This window comes from Bradysia coprophila, unplaced genomic scaffold (assembly GCF_014529535.1).
Source record: "Bradysia coprophila strain Holo2 unplaced genomic scaffold, BU_Bcop_v1 contig_350, whole genome shotgun sequence".
In the NCBI taxonomy this organism is placed as follows: domain Eukaryota; kingdom Metazoa; phylum Arthropoda; class Insecta; order Diptera; family Sciaridae; genus Bradysia; species Bradysia coprophila.
The window spans coordinates 2,018,224-2,041,753 of record NW_023503608.1 but is presented as its reverse complement, the minus strand read 5'-3'; the positions used below and the strand labels follow the sequence as shown (position 1 = coordinate 2,041,753).

The window sequence follows — 23,530 nt, the reverse complement described above, 5'->3', positions numbered from 1 at the left end:
AATTTATATTAACCGACAATTTCCTTAACATCCAGTGCTTTATACTTGGCCTTATCTAATTATAATACTTATCGTGATAATTAGTATTTGTGCGTGAAATTTAAAACTATTGCAAAACTGCATCTATACATTCGGTTAAAAGATTTTATTGCATTCGCGGTGTGATTACCCGAAAAATTACTTATCTAGAGCGCTAATTCATACATTAATAGTTTGCTGTCAAAACAGTCATATGTTGTTGTCTCGTTTTCGCTCATGCAATAAAGCATTGTATTTCATATGGAGTAGGATTCTCGCTGTCGCTCGAGGATCCTACTCCATATGAAATAAAGTACTATTATTTTTTAATAAAATAATTATTTTGTTTATAATTCATTGATTAAAATATTTTCGACTGACGAATTACTGTTGAAGCGAATAGACACGAATTCTTTTATGTTTAACATTATGATTAGCGTTGAGATTATCATGCAACGGAAAGTTGTGGCATAAACGAAACTCTACATTGGCGGTGGTTTGTGCGGTTTTCTAATATACAAAATTTAAAACGAAAAATTGGCAAAGATAGTTCTATTTATTGCCAAAAAGACACGATGATTGTTTGATGTTTGGTGGTCTTTTTTTGTGCAACAGCCAATATCTCATTTCATATAATACGAAAATGAGTTGGTTTTTGGAACGGGTCGTGAAACTTTCCGTTTATCTAAAAAAAAGCAGTTACCAATGTGAAATCAATTTTTAATTGAGATCCAATTAATATTACGGACTATTTTCTAGTAAATTTATTTTTTGTACTGATCTACCACTTAGTAATGAGATTAGTCCAGATAATATGGTAAGTACTTCTGTAGCACGAGCATAATTATACCAAGTTAATTGTCTCTTGCCCGTTTAAAGAATGATTCTCATGTGTCAATATTCATAGAGTTGATAAGATTTTTAGATTTAAAGATTCTGTCAATATGAGCTGAGAACATTTTCCTTAACTCCCAAGGAAAGATCAATAGCCCCATTTAAAGAAATTTCTACTTGTCCCAGTTTCTCTAGTAACGACGTTTCCCGCAACTCCCAAGGCAAGATCAATAGCCCCATTAAAACAAATTTATATTATTTGTTCCAGTTATTTTAGTAAAAGCTCAACTCAGCTTTTCAATCATATCACTAGGAAGGATGAATAGGTGAACATAATAGGGTGACAAAACCGAGGACAAAACTTAATGTCCAGTGATGAGGGAAAATAAAATTAGTCATTCGTCTCTTGGACCAGCAAAACAAAATTCCAGTTCTAGGATCTTCCATTATATCCAGTGAAATACCGAATACCGAAGTATTTTTGAATAATTTCTCAAAGAAGCGCAACCTAATGACACACAAACGGCTTTTATGGTCTCAAGTGACAATCTACACATCTAGTGTCTAAAAAAAAACGTCTGAATTTTCTTTATGATAGCCAATAACAATCCATTAATGTTAAATCGTCAAACTTTACACTCGGTAAATTATGCAGAAATTATATCCACCAAATTAACGGCGTTTCGAAGGATTGTTGAAGCCATATATTCAGTACAAGCATAAATGATTTGAAGGCATAACTCCATAACAACACCCACTTTCTTAAACGTAATAATCAAATTTAACGATGAAATCATGAAACATTAGCCGTGTATAACGACGATGAACATTTACGAGTTACTTTATTTAAAAAACAAGGCATCAGAACAGTCGGAGCGTTTGCTGCGACTTAGCCCCGTACGATCCGTAATCCTATTTCGTCCGTAACCATAATACGTCCGTAGCCGTAATACGCCCGGAACCCTAATACGTCTACAACCCTCTAATGCGTCTGTTACCAAAATGCAAGTCAAGTTGGGCATGGTCAAATTTACTGAAAGTGTTCATTTTTAAAATTGCGCATAGCGCAATTACGAAAGCCCGTACGAAGTACCTCTCAAATAAAACCAACAATTTACGACATTATTTTATAAACCCAAATTTTTTTGCCAACTTTCCATTGGGTATTCAATTACCTATCAAATAAAACAAAAACTAGCAAAATCGGTTGAGATTTACTCGATTTATGTGCAAAAAGCACTTAGGGCCGAGTAGCGGCCTTAGTCCAAGGGCGCAAATTTGAAACTTTTTTTGCCATCATTCTATTCGGCATTCAATTACCTCTCAAATAAAACAAAAACTAGCAAAATCGGTTGAGATTTACTCGATTTATGTGCAAAAAACACTTAGGGCCGAGTAGCGGCCTTAGTCCAAGGGCCCAAATTTGAAAAATTTTTCGCCACGTTCTTTTCGGTATTCAATTACCTTCCATAAAAAACTAAATCTAGCAAAATCGGATGAGATTTACTCGATTTATGTGCAAAAAACACTTAGGGCCGAGTAGCGGCCTTAGTCCAAGGGCCCAAATTTTAAACTTTTTTCGCCACGTTCTTTTCGGTATTCAATTACCTTCCATAAAAAACTAAATCTAGCAAAATCGGATGAGATTTACTCGATTTATGTGCAAAAAACACTTAGGGCCGAGTAGCGGCCTTAGTCCAAGGGCCCAAATTTTAAACTTTTTTCGCCACGTTCTTTTCGGTATTCAATTACCTTCCATAAAAAACTAAATCTAGCAAAATCGGATGAGATTTACTCGATTTATGTGCAAAAAACACTTAGGACCGAGTAGCGGCCTTAGTCCAAGGGCCCAAATTTGAAACTTTTTTTGCCATCATTCTATTCGGCATTCAACTATCTCTCAAATGAAACAAAATCTAGCAAAATCGGATGAGATTTACTCGATTTATGTGCAAAAAACACTTAGGGCCGAGTAGCGGCCTTAGTCCAAGGGCCCAAATTTGAAACATTTTTTGCCATCATTCTATTCGGTATTCAATTATCTCTCAAATAAAACAAAATCTAGCAAAATCGGATGAGATTTACTCGATTTATGTGCAAAAAACACTTAGGGCCGAGTAGCGGCCTTAGTCCAAGGGCCCAAATTTGAAACTTTTTTCGCCACGTTCTTTTCGGTATTCAATTACCTTCCATAAAAAACTAAATCTGGCAAAATCGGATGAGATTTACTCGATTTATGTGGAAAAAACACTTAGGGCCGAGTAACGACCTTTGAGCCCTCCCAACAAGCTCGCGTTGCATCCTACACAAAAACAATGTTTCATTTGATATATCACAAGCATCTATTACGTGCGTATTTCGGTAGATATCGTCGAAAGACTGAAAAACACCTATAGGGCCCTAGCTCTGGAAGGGCTGACCCTACCATGCCCATTTTCGAACTTGACCTAACTTTTGTCGATACCAATCGGGGAAAAAAAGAATTTTGAAAAAAGGTTGCGATTTGCTCAAGCTAGAGGGGTCACGGACGGACGGACGGACGGACGGACGGACGGACGGACATTTTTTTTATTGCGGATTCGTCATCTATGAACATAACCAAAAGCTTTGCCCTTACTGTCTGCTTCCAATTCGACGTGTTACAAACGGCATATTAATCTTATAAGCCCCCAGTACTTCGTACGGGGCTAAAAACTTGAGTCAAGAATACTAATAGGGCAATCGTGGTTAAAGGAGATTTGTAATTTGAGTTAATTCATTTTTCTAAAAAGATTATAAACGTGGCCATTTAGTGCTAATTTGAACTTATGTAAGCTTGTAAACAAGATTTAAAATTAGTGTTGCATTATCCGAAAAGATATCGGTGCCATGTTGCAACTAATACTTTTCGTATGAAATTTTTTATTCGACATGATTTACCCGTCTCCTGGTAACATAATACGTACAATGTAAGCCAGACACGCCAGAGACGAACTAATATTAACTTAGAACAAACGATGAAGATGCTATTAAGAAAAACTTTAAAAACCCCGGTTAAATACTATTGGCCTTTCAGAAACGAATACCCACCCGCTATCGTCAACAATGCTAAAAATAAGCGCTCTTCTACGTAGTGGAATGTTTGTTGAATTGAATGAAGTAAAAGATTTTGCATCAAACACTAAGCGATACTATGAACAAAAAGAGGAACAGAATAACTATTTCGCGAAACGTATGTCTATCTAATACTTTTCTTCAGATCATAGTTTCATTTGAAAAGTAAAGGAAACGTTGAAGACAATAATGATGCGCCCATCTCCATCCAGTTCGGACCTGGAGTTAATTGCATTTATTGAATGAGGCAGCAGCAGCTCATTTTCTATTATGTAAACATGGGCACTGCTCGAACACTCTTTACTTTGCATTTTTCTGGTCGATTTATAAATTAAATCAAAAGAAAATTATGTTTTTAAATTCATTTTTTGTATAAATTAGAAAAATCACAATCTGATGACCTCTTTTGATAAGCAAGCATGCAACGTCATTTAAAACCATCATAGCTGAATTTCTGAAGAAAATGTACCAGGTACCTAATTTTGAGAATCTGTTTGGTAACATAAATCACCCCCCTACTCGGGGTCAGTGTAATTTCAACGTACTTGTATGACTGTCAAGGACATAATAATAATAAAATATTATTAATATTTAATGGTCGCGTTTTCCTTTAATGCTAAAATTTCTCTTAGGAGACGATTACCATTTGTGTAATAGCCGTAGTTATGTATGTGTTAGAAAATGATGCAACCATAATCCTCACGCAACAAATATTTCACTCGTTAACCTTTCATATATGGCAAGCATTTCAGACGTTTCACTATCTGATCTATTACTTCCTTTTTGTTTAAGAATTTTTAAGAGAATCATTTCGAATCTTTTACTTCATTTGTTTTGAACGTACGTTTTGCTATACATGATCGCCCTAGACACAACGTTTATTTCTGCAGTCGTTATCAATTAAACAGTGATGATATCCGTCCATAACAGATTAAAAGACTTAAATTGCAAGCCTAATTACAATAGTCTGTTTGAAGATAGGTCGAGAAGGAGATTCCGTTAGGATTATTTGAGATAGTTTTGGGCGTAAGAATTTTCCTAGTTATTTAGAAAGAATCAGAGAGAAAGTTGTAGAAGTGAGTGATAGCAATGGATGATAAATTTACTTAAACTCAATTAAAGTCAATTAATTTAAAATAAAACTGACATTACAGTGCATTAATTCTGCTTAAAATTAAAATGGTTTCTGTATCAACTCAAGCAGTGATCGCATCGACTTACACTATGGATGAAGGATATGATAAAAATGAAAGACCGAGTAAGTATTATATCGTTTAATTCGTCTTATTTGTTTTGTATTACACTAGTGATATCAATAAGACAAATTGTAGAAACGGCTTTTTGTGTGAAGGTGCACCAACTGATCGGAATAGCGCTTCTAGTATGAAGTTTGTTGTTCCGAGGCGAAAACGAGAACAATATACACACACAAGAAGCCATTTCCATAATTTTATTTTTCTATTCAAATAAGATACACTTTACTCAAAAATTAGGGGTAAACAAACATACGCCGCGCCGCGCCGTCGTGAATAAAATTTTAAGTTTACCTTACGTGATTGACTTTAGTCATATTTTTATACGATGTGCATGCCTCATATTCTCAATAAGAAAATTATTGGGCTAATAAAATATTAAAGGCATTTTAATCAAATGAAAATGTTTTATCATTGATATTGACTTTTAGTAACATCAAGTCAATCATAGAAAAAAAAATGGTTTGTAACTCTGTTTCACTGTTACGAACACAACCATAGTTATAATGCCTAATAATAGACATCTAAGTTCCTTTTGCTAATTAGACTCGCACGATACGAAGTAAATCGTGAGAGTCTTTATGTTTTGCCCACCATCGTGTAAGTAAGTGAAATAATCGAAAACGGCCTATATCGTAGTGGGCAATTATTATCAGTATGATATTATAAGACGATTGAGCCATGTCCGTCCGTCCGTCCGTCCGTCCGTCCGTCCGTCTGTCCGTCCGTCCGTCCGTCCGTCCGTCCGACCGTCCGTCCGTCCGTCCGTCCGTCCGTCCGTCCGTCCGTCCGTCCGTCCGTCCGTCTGTCTGTCCGTGTGTCGTAACTTTAGAAAAATATGAAAGGACGGTTGAAGCGACACGCTCAAACTATCCAAACTTTTGATCCCGATCTTTTTGACTCTGCCCATCTACAATTATCACTTGAGTCTGGTATATTGATGAAGGGTGAGCCTTTTCGATCAGACCTCAAAAATTTATAGGTCACAGCGTCTCGCGCAACGACACACATCACTCCATTAAGATTTTTAGTCCCAATCGAATTCACTCTGCCCAACTACCATTCTCACGTATGTCTGATATGTGATAGAGGGTGAGCCTTTTCGATGAGAACTCAAATATTTAAGATGCTTCAACAAAGATGTTCACCGAACGAGCGCTGCGCATAGACTAGTGCTGCTGTAAATTTTTGTAATATTATGTAATAAATTCAATTACGCAATATATGGAAATATTGCGAAATCACATAATGGTGTGATAGTTGACATTCAATAGTTGACTATCAAATGTCGAACAATCTAGTAGCTAGCGGATCATACATTTTAATCAGTCAATATATGACGCTCGTCCAGTTAACATCTCCGCCAAAAAATTCTCCCTCAACTATCAACTATTGATAGTTGTCTATCAATATTGGATAGGTAGAATGTTTAACGGTGATGTCAACTGGACAAGAGTCACGAATTGACTGATTAAAATGTATGATCCGCTCGTCCAGTTAACATCTCCACTAAAACATTCTTCCTCAACTATTGATAGTCAACTATCAATAGTTGATAGTTGAAAGAGAATGTTTTAGCGGAGATGTTAACTAGGCGAGCGTCAAGACTTGACTGATTAAAATGTATGATCCGCTTGCGCCTACGTTGTTCGACATTTGACTATCAATATTTAACTATTAATAGTAAGTACTCTTCATATTATGTGATTTCACAATTGTACCATTTTCGAAATTTAATTTATGTAATAAGGACTACTGTGATTGTAATAGCAGTTACACTCAACTATACTAAATGTGTGGAAATATTGCGAAAATTGTAGTTTCGGAACGTGCGAGTCTATTGCTAACGCGCCTGCCGCGTCAATCTCCTCTTGTTTTTTTTTATTATTTGCTTAGCTAAAAAAACGCGCTTCCAATAACATTCGAAATGAAATAACGCACGACAGCATTTCTGTGTAGATATGTTTCTAGTGAACTTATTTTCGCCAATTGAATGAGTCGTTTGAAAACTTTTTTATTTCATTTTATATATTAGCACCATATATCTATCCCGGAATAGGTGATATGTTATTCCAATCTATATACGTGTATAAATAAATAATTTATTGTCAAAAATAATATATCTGAATATTATCATGGTTATCCGAAACAAAATACACCGCCAAGTTAATTCTATAATTTTCATCAAGGTGAAGACAAGAATAATAATAAAATTCAGCTGATTTATGGCAAACATGCTATTTATTGTTTTTAGGTTCCCATGACTCGAATATTTTATTTTTTTACTCATAATAAAAAGTTTTTCCGTTTGAGGTACCCTTTAATATAACCGTTCATCCACCGAAATATATAAGCAATAAATAGAAACTCCATGTGTGTCATTTAGATGATACGACCAATGAAATTTTATTGTTCCATATTGAATGAACAATTAACTAAATGGAGGTAAATACGAAATTAATCCGTGTGATAACATGATATAACTATGCTTTTTGATCTTACTGGAAATTGTATCGCAGTTAATGAGGGATTAAATTGACACAGGATCAAATGTCAGAGCATTTTGAAGCGGAATTGATGGGAAACGGTAAATTGGTGCATGTAAGAACCTTGCTATAGATAAAAATAAACAATAAACTCTGGATGTGAATGTTATAACAAATGAGTTCATAGTAGATTATGCACCTCTAGGACGCTTTACTTTTTGTGTGTCGAAGCTCTAAGCGTCAACCCTACCGATATTAATTCTTTTGTAAGTGGATAAAAAGACTTGCGTCACACTTCCACTGTAAGTGGTTTTTGGGCGATAGCAGTTCTCTTGTAAGTATTCATCTCTTCGATCGAATTTCCATTCAAAAATAGTGCTTTGCAGAAACGGTTAGACCAGAGAAATGATAAGCACGGCCCCTCACGGCTGGGATAGAACACGCCTGACTTTTTTTTCATAGAACGGTTGAACTGTCAAACTTAGAAATCTCGGCACGCCTACTTTTTCATAAACTTTGCATTTTTTATTAGTTTTCTACCTATGCATGCGTACTGAATACATACAAACCATTTTTAAAGATTTTGCCTGGAGTGGTAATTATTTGTCCATTAGAAGAAAACAAAATAAATTGCACGTCATAAAAAATGGATTTTGACTTTTTGACTAAAGTAGATTTCAATATAACTTTTTCGCAATTCCTGTCCATAATCATCACCTTTCCATGCATCCATTTAATGTCGTTTTGAAGGTATTTATTTCACAGTGCGTTTTTGATTTTTTTTCGCACTTGGGCTTTTTCACCTTTTTTTCGCACGCTACAGAGCTTAGTGCCTTTAAGAAAGACTAAATTTTATAAATAAAAACTTAGCACAAACCAGGATTTGAACACCCAACACCAAAATTCTTCCAAACACCAAGCAACGACCATAGTCATTCGGCTACAGAGTCACACAATTATTCAGAACGTATTGTTGAAGCGTACATACTAAGCATTGACTACTTGATTTTATTTAGCACGTCTCTATACATTACATTGCAATGTGTATATAGTGCAGGTTGCTTGATCGTTCAAATGAATTCATGTTTGCATGTGAATGTTTGGTAGAAATTTTGGTAATATTTTGCATTGGAAAGGTGATTATGGCCCGAAATTGCGAAAAACGTTGTATCTACCACGGTAGGTATGCCGGTATTTTTTCGCACACGACGTCTTGTCGACCTCGGCTTCGCCTCGGATCGACAATCGACATCTAGTGCGAAAAAATACCTTCATACCTACCTTGGTAGATAAATAACTATTACTGTTCAAGCGTTTATTGAAACATTAAAATTGGTTACAAAAATGAAGTTACAAAAACTCGTAAATTTCATCTAACTTCTTCCCATGGGGCAAAGTGCCCATTACCGAAATCGCGTTGAACGCACAAACTAATTTTTTGAAACAAATACGACTTTGATCTCGGATCCCCGGTTTTCTCGCATAACAAACGACCAAGGTCATGAAGAAATCTACTTCCACTTTCGCACCATGGTCCCATTGTTTCACGGCCACAGGAACGAAAACGAAATTCTGTTCAGTAACCGGTGCGTAAAGACGGTTTTTCGAGCGAGCAGAATTTTCAGCGATAATACCACATTCTCTCGACGACTGATGAAGGTAAGAAGGTGCGAAAGTGTCGGAACAAGTCGCGTCCCAGGTTAAACATTGACCGTAATTCCGTCTACTCGTTGAATGAATTTTGAAAGTTGAATGAATTTTCTCTTCGTTGAGCTACGTTTTTTGGGTAAATTTTCATAGTAGCTCTCCGCTAAGCTTCGAATTTTCCATCAGAAGATGGCAAAACGTTTATTGTAAATTTTCAAAAAACTTGTTCAATTAGAAAATTTACGGCTGTCTCGTGCAACGGACCAGTGGAAACGACTGAAGATGGTTAGACCACGCTAACCTCTGACCGCCACTGGATCCGGAGGTCGAAACAGGATTTTTGTCTTTTTATTCGCTTCACGCGAGCCATGGGAAAGGGAAGAGTATTTTTGCTCTGTTTGTTTTGCATCACTTGATCAAGAGAAGTAATTTTGCATATTAGATGGCGCCACCCCTGGAATTAGTTTATTTTTCAGGTAAAATAAAGTTTTGTACCTTTGGCATGTTATATGTTATCGGTGCGGAACAAACCAGGAGGTTCTAGTTGACTGGGATGGTTGACCGAATTCAAAGTGCGCCAAATGATGTCATTGAACAAACGATGGCGAGGATGTTGGCCAGCAGCTTTCAGACATGACAGACCATGGAGACCGTTCTCCAAAACGATATCACCACAAGCACAGCGATGTTGGACGCACAGACGACAGCCCAGTCTTAGGCCCACACATATTCGAAAGTGGTTATTCTCAAGTAGAGTTCCAATCGAGCGAGATGGTAAAGCATACAACCAAAAAATGGATTCAGGTAGTGTCAAAGCCAAACGACGAGCTTTGTCTACATCACTGCAAACGTTCATCGAATTCCACAGACGCATCGAATTGATTGAATCCCAGCTCTCCTGATGACACACATGTTGCGGTAATTGTCGTTGTTGATTGAATTCCACAAATCCAAACCATCGTTATAAAACGGAATCGAAGCCACTATTTCGCGGTCAAAATTAAACATCAAACCAAGTAGCGACGAGACAGAGTTCACTCATGATAAAAAAGCGGAAACACCAATGTCAGTTGTGCGTCTAATTCCTAATCCACCGAGTCTAATAGGAAGCGAAGCCAGCAGCCACTGATTATCGTTTAAGCTGTTGTTGATGACATTCTCCAAACACGATTTGATCTCTAGGTCTATCGCTGTCAAATGATGCTCAAATAACCAGTTAGGACATGTTCGAAGGAGGTACGTCAACTTCGGAATTGCAAAGCAATGACGGAGCAGATAGAATGACACATGGTTACTCCTGAGAGATTTCAATCTGCTAAACATCAGTCGTAGCTCGCTCAGTTTGTTAGCAAAACATTGATCACCAGCACCTAGGGTAACCGGTGCGCCCAACAATGTAATGTCTGACGTGACATTGATTCCAGGAGAGAGAACATTAAATTGATCTATGATGGCTTGATCAATCTGTGCAGTAGAAAACAGTTGACATTTCGATATAACTTTTAAATGCTATATTGGGATGCGAATTTGTTTTCTAGACAAAGGAATAAAAAAGTGATGCGACGATGAGAGTTATTAGTTAATGGATCGGGAATTCCGAAATGTTCTTCCACCATCCAGTGCATATACACTAGCTGTTGGTCTTTCCAATTCCAACAGTAGTACAACATTACAATAATTTATAACAATTATTTCTTGAGTTATTGTTGCAAAGCTGTTTTCGGAACCCGCTTCACATCGAAAATAAAAAAAAAATCAATCGAAACTAGGGTAAAAGTATTCTCCTGAGCTCGGAGAATGATGATAGAAAGAAGCATTTTGAGTTGATGTTAATGTTTGTCTTTATTTTTCTGTTTTTATACATAATCTATAAAAAGAATTATAAATTAAATTAACCGTATTAACCTACACAAAGAAACATAATTGTATCTTATAGTAAAGCAAACATAAATAAACAATGATATTTACAAAATTTAACTATATTACAAATAATTCGACAATAGAGGACATATTATACAAGAATATAAATAATAAATAAATATGGCAAACAGCTTTTGAGCAGAATTAAGCTCACCAGAATCCAGATGTCTGTAATACTCCTAGAAGTATCATCAGAAATACAGTAAAAAAAAAATAGAAAATCCAATAGCGTTCAGAAGAATTTTCGTTAGATTGAAGCACCGATTCCTGTGGCTCAATTGACACCAATGTTGTTTCCAAATCTTGCGAAGTTATTTTAACTGCTTCGATTGCATTTGCTTCCTGATAGACTCGATCAATTGGTTCGATGTGAGAGAATTCTTCATTTCCACAATTCTGACCTGTTGGTGTTTGAGGCACACTTTGCTTTTTCTTCTTTTTAGTTCTCCGCATATTTTTTGATCTGTTTGCAGCTGATGGATCCTGATTGGATTCTGCACATTTTGTCTCGTATTTTGTTGGTAATGCAAGTGGTTGTTTATTTTCTTTGTTCTCGATGTAGAAAGCGGCAGCTGCAAGAGAATTAAACTGGCACATCCTCTTCTTTTTTCTTATTTTGATGATCGGATGTACAAAATCTTCCAAATTTCCTGATTTCCTTTTAGATGCACTGCTATGACGAATGTCTTGAAAATTTGGTTCAATTGACGATAGCAAAGATACGCTACATTCCATCAAAAACAGATGTATCAGTCCCTCATTTCGATAGTTGAATTCATAAGGTATGTCGTACCTTTCTGCAAAATCCACAACGCTGGGATTTATTTTTGGCTCGTATTCACTGTGGATGCCCTTTCCAACAATCACATCTAATATGTATTCACCGTCACCTATGACACTTATTATGCGTTCCACCAGTTTTTGTAACGCTTCTTTGACAGTAAGTTGATGCAAATCAATTACTGTTTTCCGTAGTCCTTTGTTATAATAAAGAAAAATTGCATCAGCGGCAATTTTATTGTACTGGTCGCGTAGGTTTGTATACTGTTCCACTAGTTCCGAATCACGTTTTCCTTTTTTGTTATCGCCGCTTTTATAAGACTTTTTCGAACTAATTAAAGCTTGATAACGCTTTTCACCATACATCTTTGCTTTCTTCCGATTAATTTCCCACATTTCACTGTTCATTTTTCTTTTTGTTACGATTCACAATTATATTTAAATTTTTATTTAAACTTGCTGAGGCAATATGGAAATTTGCCTTTTCCACTAAAGTTGCAACACAAATTTACAAACTGACCTCCTCGCAGGAGCAACAAATACTGAATGCAAGAGAAATGTCTTTCAAACTTGACGCCTTTTTTAGCAACAGTTTTATCTCCCCTACCTTTCTGGTTTCCGTATCATGTCAGAACTAATATCATTTACCACATTAAACCACTTGCTAAGATGATTTATTGCCATTGTAACAAATCTATGCAAAGATCGGAAAATCTGTTTTGGGTAATTCCAAACAATAACTCTTTTTGCAGAAAAAACATACCGAAGAATTTACCTCGACTTAAACTAATTGCTTCAAGTGCGAATACTGTGCGTATTCACTAATTAGTTCTCCAAAAAGAATACAAAATTTGTATTTTCACTTTCCATTTTTTTCTTGGATATCTAACACCATTCTCATAATAAATACAAATTACTTCATAAATGCTTCGCCATGTGTTTAGTACAGGTAATGAAACTATAGGCGCCTCATAGAAGGCCACACCCTCTATTCTATTCTAAATACCCTTCTGTAACCATCTGTGTCAAATAAGGGACCTAATACCAGGGATGATAATGAACTCAAATGAACACTGACATAAGTTGAAAAATTTAATTCGCAAAATAAATAAGGCTACTAGATAATTCAGGTCCCTAGTAAAATCAGCGCTCCTGCCTGGTTAACTTTACTCTATCGTGGAAGTAGGTACTTAACATGAACGATTTTATTTATCTGATTAATAATAAAATTGTTGTATTGCTTGGTCAGTAATTCAACATTGACAAAGTGTTGTATTGCTTTGACTTGACCAAAATTGTTGAAAAAATTTCTTTTATTCAACGAAGGACGAACGAAACGTGTTACCGTTTACAATTCGTGACGAAACGTTTTACCGTTTACAATCATAGTGTGGACGAACAACAGGACAAAACAATGCTGATTTCGGCGTATCACGCCATCATCAGTGCACCTATGTCTTGCTATGACTATGTGCATATCAGCACGACACAAACTGAAGCGAGCAATCGCTTCAATTGTACGAGCATTATATACACTTTTTCGTCATTTTTTAAAACTCTTTGTTTTGTTTTGTTTTTTTTTGTGCTTACATACAGCTTTTGTGGATCTCTCACATCCGACAATTTGTTTTTCGGTAATTTTAGTGACAATAAATAAATTGTTACTAAAACCGCGCAGAGTATGGCAGCCGTGGCGCCACCCACAGCTGCGATGCCAAACTTCAAAAAGCATCGGTACAATTAATAATAAAATTGTTGTATTGCTTGGTCAGTAATTTATTTATTTTATTTAATATTTATTTATTTATTTATCTGATATCAAACAGAGAAGGTTTGTAAAGTTAACTTCATAAAAATGGTAAAACGATAGGCTCAGTGTGTATATGTAGTGGAATTAAATTAGCCAATATTTTCATTGTTCAAAATTCCTTGCTACTGTAAATTGAAATTGTTACTTTTCCTGAAGGGTCCAGCCATAGCATTGCTTCTAGCATAAACACTCCAATGTCATACGTTAAAAAACCTCAAAATTTTGATAGATGTTTGCATGTAATATTTAAATATGTTGTGTGTTTTAACTCACACGAAAAAAGCATGATCCTATCTGCACGAAAGAAATGCAAAGCCTTATTCTGTGTTAATGGTAGAAAGTTTCTACTAGAAACAGTGCTATGGTCCAGCACTTCTTGGACCACAATTTCTAAATGAACTCAAATCAAGAAATGCAACAATTCCTGAAATTCTTCTCATCACACAAAAATAGAAAATGTCAGTGACACCCAATGTATCGGTTACCATAATTAGATAAAGTCGACACAACAAACGTTACAATCCGATGAAGTTCATAATGTCTTAACTTTCTCTTTCCATACTTCAAAGATCGCCTTTAGCCATTCGAAATGGAAAATGGATTAAAAGATAATCCAGACAATTCGTCTCTTTTGTGGCAAATACTGTGCTGAAAATGTTTTTCAAACGAAATCAAAATCAAGTTTCTTTTCAAAATCGATACAATATTATATTGCCACATAATATGTGGAGGCAAGGAAAATATTGTTGTTTCTACAACGATTGGGGGAAGTCTTACATATATATCACCTGTAAGTGGATCAAAAACCTGAACTTAAAACTTATAGATTTCATAAAATATATTTTGTTTTTATACATTCGACGACATTCAAGGTGAAATTGTTTCTAAACTTTTGCTTGAATAGGTAGGTCTAGGTTAAAAGGTATTTGAAAAATAAATACGTTTCTCGGCAGACATGCCAAATTTTTATAGCTCCACAATGCGCTGTTATATATATTTTCGGTTATTGGAAACTGAAGCTCGAAACGCGGGCAAACATTGTATATTAAGCCCATTAAAATATGCAACAAAATTTTCGTATAAACAAAATTACACACATAAAATACCAGCCTTATTAATATTTACCTCGACGCTGTTCAGCAACGAACAACAACAACATTTCAGTTATGAATAATGCCCAAGCTTGATGCCATAATAATCTCGGCCCGTGACTACACTTACTTTATATTCGTTAAATTTATTTTAATCATTGGCAACCACATCAGCATAATATACATCAGTGAGAGTATGCATGAAAGTGGCTGTAAAACAGCGTGCCACATTGAATTATACCACTATAATATCGGTCTCATAAATATTGCTCGGTGATGTATGCATTGGAAGTAAGCCTAATTTGCACTAATGAATTCAAGCACAATTAGCACGCAATCAATTTAAGTTTTCAATGTGCAACTCACTTACAATCAATTGTTTAAGTAAATAGAAGTGGATTTGATGAATTTACAATTAAAATTATCTTCAATTGCTTTCTAAAAAAACAGTACAGAAAGGGAAATGTGCTGCAGGTGTATCCTTGTTTACTTCAAATCAAAAACGATTCGAGTCGTATTGACGAAGCTTGTGGATTCAGCGCGCAATAATATTAGATAATATTAGTCTGGAACTTTTTATTTAGCTAAGTGTGAGGGTGGCAGCCTGAGCCGAATGCAAGGGCTGCAATCGCACAATGCCAAATACAGAGTTCCAAACCTTAATATAAGTGGTTTTTCTTACTAACCCTGGAAAAATAGTTTTACTACCCGCCCCATGCGAAAGTTGACGATTACTTAGCAATGTACACGCTACGAAAATGATCCATTACATGTGGATTATTTTTGGTTATTTTTTTCAGTTTCACAATTGAACTTTAGCATGGGACAAGTAGTACACATTGGATGCTGTAATACGCACTTCACTACTTCAATAACAACTTTTTGATATAGTTACTGAAGCGTTGTTGCTCAAAAACACACTTCGGAGTCTGTAACTACTTTCGCAGCATACAATGTAACCCACTATAAATGCTAGTGACAAAGAAGCTTATGAACAATTTTTGAAGAAAATTAGAGAAAATATGCGAAAAAAAATTGAAAAAGCTGTGAAAATTGTACCTCAAAAATAGTCCCTGCAATTGAGGGATTGTATACCCATTACCTGTAAGTGGCGACACTTCATCTTTATCTTGTTATAATTAATTAATTACGAATCCCAGAGGATCATAATCATCGGGTATCACATTTAGAGGTACGATTCCAGAGGAACTACGACTGGGTTAATCGTTAACATGAAACGATGGGATTAAATTTCATCTAATTTCTTCTGTTTATCATCTGCTTTTATACACGTAGAACTATAGAAGACAAAATGTATGTACAAAAATATGAGAGTTCTTTATAAGCCTCACTTCCAGCGACACTAATCGTTTCAGAATTAGAGACTTGCATCACATTAGAATGTTTAATATAAATAATCTTCAAATTTTCTTTTTGTTCAACAGGCGCACTAACAGATGTTTCGATTGGACTGTATCTGAATCGCATATCAGCAGTCAACGAAAACAATGAAGTAAATAGAGATTTTATTTATCGTATTGTTACTGTAGTCGTTGAGTACCATCTTTTGCGTCATATAAGTTTCGGACGAATTTTCAGGAAATTTCTATCGATGTTTTCCTACAAGTTATATGGGAGGACAAACGCATCAAACACAAAAATGATCCGAACACAACCATACCCAGTTACATTGAATTGAAAACGGAAGAGAGGCATGAGATTTGGGTATAGAGAATTTTTGGACTTAAATTCAAGTGATCTAAAACATTTTTTTTTTGCAGGTACCTGATCTGTATATACGACAACTTAGGGAGATGAAAGTTCTGAAGCTGTTTGAAGAAATTTCTAGCCTAAGATTGTACAGAAATAGCACGGTAGTCTTCAGCATGGGGTAAGTAAAATTGGATTTGATTGGATACTGCCGAGAGGCATGCCAACTATTACTTTAATGAGAACTCACTCAGTGGATGTGATAGCAATATAATGATCCTAGTCCAGGATAATTCAAGCTCACCTAGTTTCTGCTTACATACAAGATTATGCGCATGATTTGAAATGACCTCGAGTGTAAATTCTACACGTTTTTAGGCCCTTTCCACAAGTCATTTTATATCAAAACTATTCTCGTAAAATTAAAAATACGAACAATTGAAAAAGCAATCGCATTACAACACCAACGTAGACGCTAATTTCTCTACATCCGAAGTAATTGGATTAAAATTGTAACATTACTGGTACGTGTTGTATTTGAAGCGCTTCACTCCACACCTGGTTTAATTGTAGTGTAGGTGGAAAGTTATTATATATTTCCATTCCCTGGCCGATACATTTACACACCCGAAAATGATTGGTGTGCTATAAAACATAAAATACAGCCGAATTGTTTTAGATATTTAGCGTGTCTGGCGAAAAGACGACGTGAAGCGATTATTAAATTACATGATGGTCAAATATATTTTGTGTAAAAGTTTTTTTGTATTTAATGAGGACACAGTTTCTGTTTATGTTATTCTACGCCAAAACAACATGTGCTGGCCGTAGAGGTTTTACAATGAATGTATACAACTATTCTTAATCAACATTAAACTCTTAAACGCTTCACACTACCACATCAGCTTTTGTGTCCTTTTTAACGCCTTTAATTTTGCTCATTTAACGATTTTTTCTTTTTGGATTATTAATCAAAATTGGTGACCCCTTGTTTGTATTAGTACATTATGTCCGTAGTAACAAATTTTTATTTTTGAATATCGTTCTGTGCTTTACGTAACATTAACACGTAAATTTCTATTTTTTAAAGCTCGTCCTTCCATCACCCGGACGCTAAAACGTTTTTCTAAAAATTAATGATGAGCATTAAGTCTTGATTTACACGAACAATGGACCATTTAAAAATTTTTGATAATTTCTCTGAACTTTACACAAGCTGTAAAGGTTTCTTCAAGTTGGATAAGTTATCACCCCACAAACACACTTTTGCGTGCTTCAATGGTTTTACTTTTTCAAAAAAAAAATATTTTGGTTCAGAGAAATCATCAAAAAACGAATACTTTTTCGCCCAAATGTGGGCTACAAATTTGCAAAGGTGTTATTGCTATTAACATTTTTCGTTGTAAGAGAGCTCCGTGAAGTACTATTATTGGTTAAACGAGAGACGTATTTCAACCAATAGAAATCCCTCCCTAAGTGTAAACCAGACTTAACTTCGCGATTGTCACTTTTCAATGGAAATTTTCAAATTAAACTAAAATTTACCTGAAAACCGTTTTGACCTGAACCTGATGTAATCAATTTCGGTCTGTCCTGAATTAACCGGAAACCTGTTTATAATCATCTGGGTAATAACTGTCAGGTCTCATTTCGGGTTTCAGGTATGAAAGTTTCGGGTAAACCTGTCAGGTTTAAATAAAGCAGATTCAGGTTTGTCGCTGTGAAATTACCTGATCTGAATTTTCAGTTTTTGACCGTGTTCGATTCCGAAACTTAATGTAAACGAATAACGAATTTTGTTGTAGTGCATAGTGCTTTTTGTGCAGACAATAAAACAAAACAGGAGTTTTCCAACAACGATTACTTTCTGATCATTTCCAGTTGGAACAGATTAAGTTTTAGGTAGCCTTATGTATGCATGAATGCATGTGTCAAGCGTGGATGGTTGGATCATGAAGAATATTAAAACTAACAAAATTTTTCAATTTCAGTGCAACCATAATCATCAAGTGTGATATGGACTTTTTGCTGTATCCCCTAGATGTACAAATATGTCCGGTAGACTTTAGTAGTTGTAAGTAAAATATAATTGCAAAGAGTATAATGAGCAATCCAACTTTTTCCTATTTATTCGTAGACAAATATTCTGTGAAAGACATGACATTTCGATGGAAAAAAGAGAATCCTATAACGTTCCCCAAGGATTTCGATGAGGGCTTTTTCCGTCTGCCAAAATACGTCGTATCATTTTCAACCGAACAAGATCCACATATCGTTTATTATGGTGACGTTGACCACTGTAGCGCTCGACTTGAGATAACACTGTCGCGTGAGCTTAAGAGCTATTTACTGGAACACTATCTTCCGTCCACGTTATTTGTGTCAATGTCGTGGGGAAGTTTTGTTGTCATACCGGAAGTGGTACCCGGTCGAATGGTAAAAACAATTTGTACATTTAACTAATTAGTTGAACAGCGGTGTAATTATATATTTTCAAAAAAAAAAGGTTTTACTGGTCACGACACTACTTACATTAGTTACAATGTTCAATACAGTTCGCAACAATTCCCCAGATTCACTCGAACTGAAATGCATTGAGGTATTTACGGAAGCGAGTCGAGAAAATGATAGAAACATTTTTCTTCAGCTAGCTTATTAAAATCAATTAAGGGATATTCATAAATGACGTGCCGTGTTATGATAGTGATGGTTTCGGTGAATAAAAACTGGACATAATTGGACACGCTGATGAGGAACAATTTATATTTTACTCGTCATTTATGAATGCATCCTTATTATGTTGAAATTAATTTTGAATGTGGTTTGTTGTTTATGCAGGTGTGGTTGATAAGTTGCATCCTTTTTGTATTTCTCGCCCTAATTGAGTATTTCATCGTACTTTTCGGAATACGTTACGATAAGCATTGGCGAACCGCCAAAACAATAACTAAGGCAATGGCAATGTCTAACAGTGAAACGCAGGTAGGTGATATAATAAAATCCACACAGTCGACTGTGAATCGACACATAGAATTTAAGAATCAAATGACTTCATAAGAACTGAAAGTACCTAATTCACGTCGTAAGTGCGCCTTCCATTTCAAAAGATGGACGCTCAGTTTTTTGACATTAGTTTTGACCAACTGTCAGTTGAAAATATTTAAATTTTTGGCGCACCTATGGGGATATGATGTTTGTAAAACAAAACTTAAATGTCATAGATTTTAGTAAATTACTATTGCATCGCTAGTACATTTCGTCTTAAAATTACTATTGTCAGAGGTCTATTTTTTTGTGAACTAACTTCACTGCAATGGAAATTAACCGGAGTGAAGTTATTTCATATAAAATAAAATTAGATCGCAAAGAATGAAGTAATGAAGTACCCAAAAAAATTGTGGCGCCCCTACTGGTCAACCAACGTTTCCTAAAGTTTCGGGAAGATTTTTGAATGAGGAAGTTTTCATCAGTTGGAGTGTCTGAGGCGACATAGAAATTTACGTTAATATGGAATTCTAAACGTTTATTGCAACGCTTAAATATTTAATAATTCTAGAACGATTCAGTTGAACATTACTAGAGGGCGTACCTACCATACCTCTGGAACCGTATCTTATTTTGTTGGGCTTAATGTAAGGACTACCTAGCTATTTTCGAAAAAGAACTGTTTAGGAAAATCGGCTGAGTAGCTCTAGAGATATATGGCAAAGGTTGTAGTACTTTACTTTGGCGGGATCTGAAAATTGTTAACGTAAATTGATAACAAAGTTTTCTCTAGTCATCTCTTATCGACATCGATTAGGTATTTAGTTTATTTAATGTGAATTTATAAAGCAATATAAATGTTGAAACTAGTGAAGTAAAAGATTAGGACAATTTTGAAATTTAAGTATTTTCACAAAAGAATTGAAGGACCCTTGTGGATGCATATAAATCATTTTTTGATTTAAAAAAAATCCAGATGCCGAATTCCATGCAACGAAAAAACGGCTTAGAACAATCAGCACGAGCATTCCAAAATTTGAACAAAATTACGCCGGAGAATAAAAAGAAAATAACAAACATCCCATCGAACGCACCACCTATTGCAAATTCAACAGCCAATATTCATCCGATTGAGAATAACACCGGAAGCATTTCTTCCAATCCAAATACAATCAACAGAAAACGGTGAGTAATTTTGCTGGGAAATGGTCGGTTATGGGGGTAATGCAATTTTCGTTTTAATAGTTTCCGGAATGCAGCCGAGGTGGCTATTTTGTATGCGGGTTCTCAACGTGGGAAATTGGACCAGATATCTTTAATCATCTTCCCACTTTCTTTTCTCGTCTTTAGCATGGTCTACTGGATATTGTACATAACGGAGTCAAAGAAACGAATGTGATTGTGAAGCACATCAATTTTTTTTTTATAATTTTCTATTAAAAAATACAAACAAAACTTTTCCAAAATGCCTTCTTCAACAATGCCTTCAACTTTTCAATTGTACAATCGAAACTTTGACCATATTTATATTTGAAATCTTTAAATGAAATTATTTTATCAACAAAAATTCATTATTCGTACACACGATGAAATAAAAATTTTTAATTCCAAGTTTAACATCAAATTGTTTACTGTCTACAAACTTAAAGAAAAATAGCACTGCAGTCTACGACGATTTACTACCATTACACCGGCAACCTCCATCCACTTGACAGTCTACACACAAAAGAAAATCATTAATTGTGATAGATGATTAATTGTGCGCAGTCTCTTAGAAACAGCAAATAATCTCTTATCGACAATAACGACAAAATTGGTCTCTGGTCAAGATGGTCCTAATATAGCAAAGACTATAGACGCTTGAGAGATGGTATGATGGGACTGTCATTTTTAAACTTGTAAGTGCCACCTTGCCACCTCTAGAGTATAACTCTAACGTCTAAACTGATGAAGTCATAGATTTTGTCTGAAGTTATTATGTCTCTACGAGATTGCCGCTTCTAAAAGAAACGCGCGAACGAAGCTTACAACATCCCGATGTACCACAATCGCATTCTTTTGGACCACAAACTATTTCAATTAAAATTTTGTATTAGCAAAAAAATCAAATAATTAAAACTATTTCAAATTTAAACTCACTGCATTGTTTTCCGCATTTCGTTTTGGAATTCTTCGTTACGCAACCGTCTACTGTGCTGGACGATGCACATAGGACAGCGAATCGACTAGCCACTGTTAAAGATTTATTTTATTTCCTACCGAACACTAAACATGCAAAGAAAAAACTTACAGCAGTTCGTTTTCTTGAAGCCTTTAGATACCGTTATGCCTGGTGCGACCAGTTGGTCCTTTTCTGCTGCCATTGGCGGTTTGTCTTTTGGCAGTAAAAAAGAGTTAGAACAACAAGTCTTGGTATCATTCACGTTAAACCACCCACAATATGGACTCACTATACTGCCCTACAACGCATAAAACCTTAACGAACATTGTTCGTCGAGAAATAAAATAAAATAATTTTTTTGTTGAAACCGGTTCGTAAGGTTTTTATGTGTTGTAAAGCAGCGTACTTAACCTTATAGAAACGGCGAGTCATGTGCTATCGACAAGAACACTGGTTAGTTTTCTCTTATATAGCGGAATGTATGATTGAATTGTCGAACTGACAGATTGTGTTACAAACGCTTGCCGTTTCTAAAAGGTTAACAATATCGTTAAAGGATTGATATAAAACTTACCTGCCTGATTCGTGTTTGAGGTTGGCTTTTTTGGAGCTGGTAACATCACCTCAGGTTGCTTCGAACTTGATGTTGAATTTTTTGGAGCTGGCAACATCTCTTCAGTTTGTTTTGAATTTGGAGACGAACTCTTCCGAGCTGCTAGGCTGTATTCACTTCCAACAACAAGAAAAATGAGGAACGTTGCGACGATTTTCATTTTTTAGTTCCGGTTTCTAATTTGTGTAAATTACAGAAGGAAATCAAAACATTAGTTAAGTTGGTTACACAGACTTTACACATTAACATGCGTAGAGTCACAACACCCAGCATAGTAATGAAATAGTACGTCACGACAATGAACCATACAATTTTACATTTTTACACTGTGTCAAGGTCAAGCGATTAGAGTAAAAACTACTCTATTTTTGGCACTAGCAATATTCTACTACTATGCTAGGTGCTTTGGTAGAGTCTTTGCAGTTAATTCATTTAGAAAATATAAAATTTAGAGATATTTCTCCCGTAGATATCAGTGTTAATTTTGAAACGGATCCAAATTTGAAATTTTGATTTCATTTTTTGTTTCCTTATTTCTTCTTCAACTATGAGCAAATCTCCATCAAATTAAAAACACAAAAATTTCTGAATTATAATACAAACTTGAAATTGAAAATGAATTATTCAATGGACAAGAGAGGTGGATAGGTATACGTTGTTCTAACGTTGAATATTTACTGCGTGTTGATGAAGATTATTCGATTACTTTATATTGTTAGATTATATTTTACCAAAACTTCTCTCTTGAAACTTTTGACAAGGAGCAGGGCCTATTTTAGGGAAATTCAATTTTCAGAAAATATGTAAAACAGCTGTTATGTGGGTTCCATAAGTATTTGAAAAATAAATTTTTTTCGAAGATTTTCGTTTTTCAATTTTGAAAAAATAAAGTATAAAACATTAAAAATCTCCAAAATAGGCCCTGGTGAAGAGTGTGATAAATTCGATATAAATAACACGTTTTAATGAGATACTCATCAAATTAACATAGAGACTTGTTAGTCAACTTCCAGATGCATAAAATGAGCACACTTTAGATTCAAATGATTTCGATGCAGAGAATATGTTTCCATTCGCAGTTATGTGTTTGGTGTCTCAATGCAGAAGAGCTTTTTTAATGCAAAAAATT

The 23,530-nt window shown here is 35.2% G+C and overlaps 2 protein-coding genes across 5 annotated transcripts; one reads left to right on the top strand and one right to left on the bottom strand.

Moving 5' to 3' along the window:
- The first annotated feature begins 343 nt into the window (after window positions 1-343).
- On the top strand, window positions 344-21,055 carry LOC119080037 (glycine receptor subunit alpha-4-like). 2 transcript variants are annotated; one of them, XM_037188229.1, is made up of 11 exons: window positions 344-835; window positions 5,100-5,203; window positions 16,378-16,445; window positions 16,532-16,657; window positions 16,714-16,823; window positions 18,634-18,716; window positions 18,780-19,078; window positions 19,149-19,241; window positions 19,481-19,624; window positions 20,604-20,812; window positions 20,873-21,055. In XM_037188229.1, the coding sequence occupies exons 1-11, from the start codon at window positions 813-815 to the stop codon at window positions 21,024-21,026; spliced, it is 1,413 nt and encodes a 470-aa protein (XP_037044124.1). In that variant the 5' UTR covers window positions 344-812; the 3' UTR covers window positions 21,027-21,055. The 2 variants fall into 2 exon arrangements, with proteins under 2 accessions (XP_037044124.1, XP_037044123.1); XM_037188228.1 differs by having other exon boundaries at window positions 16,514-16,657.
- A 197-nt stretch (window positions 21,056-21,252) lies between these two features.
- Window positions 21,253-23,259, bottom strand: LOC119080103. 3 transcript variants are annotated; one of them, XM_037188334.1, is made up of 7 exons: window positions 23,005-23,259; window positions 22,434-22,591; window positions 22,363-22,382; window positions 21,918-22,001; window positions 21,767-21,859; window positions 21,656-21,697; window positions 21,253-21,343 (listed from the first exon to the last, which is right to left on the bottom strand). In XM_037188334.1, exons 2-7 carry the CDS (start codon window positions 22,559-22,561, stop codon window positions 21,294-21,296), a joined length of 417 nt encoding a protein of 138 aa, XP_037044229.1. In that variant the 5' UTR covers window positions 22,562-22,591; window positions 23,005-23,259; the 3' UTR covers window positions 21,253-21,293. The 3 variants fall into 3 exon arrangements, with proteins under 3 accessions (XP_037044229.1, XP_037044228.1, XP_037044227.1); XM_037188333.1 differs by having other exon boundaries at window positions 22,363-22,577; window positions 23,005-23,204; XM_037188332.1 differs by having other exon boundaries at window positions 22,363-22,591; window positions 23,005-23,196.
- Window positions 23,260-23,530: the final 271 nt, after the last annotated feature.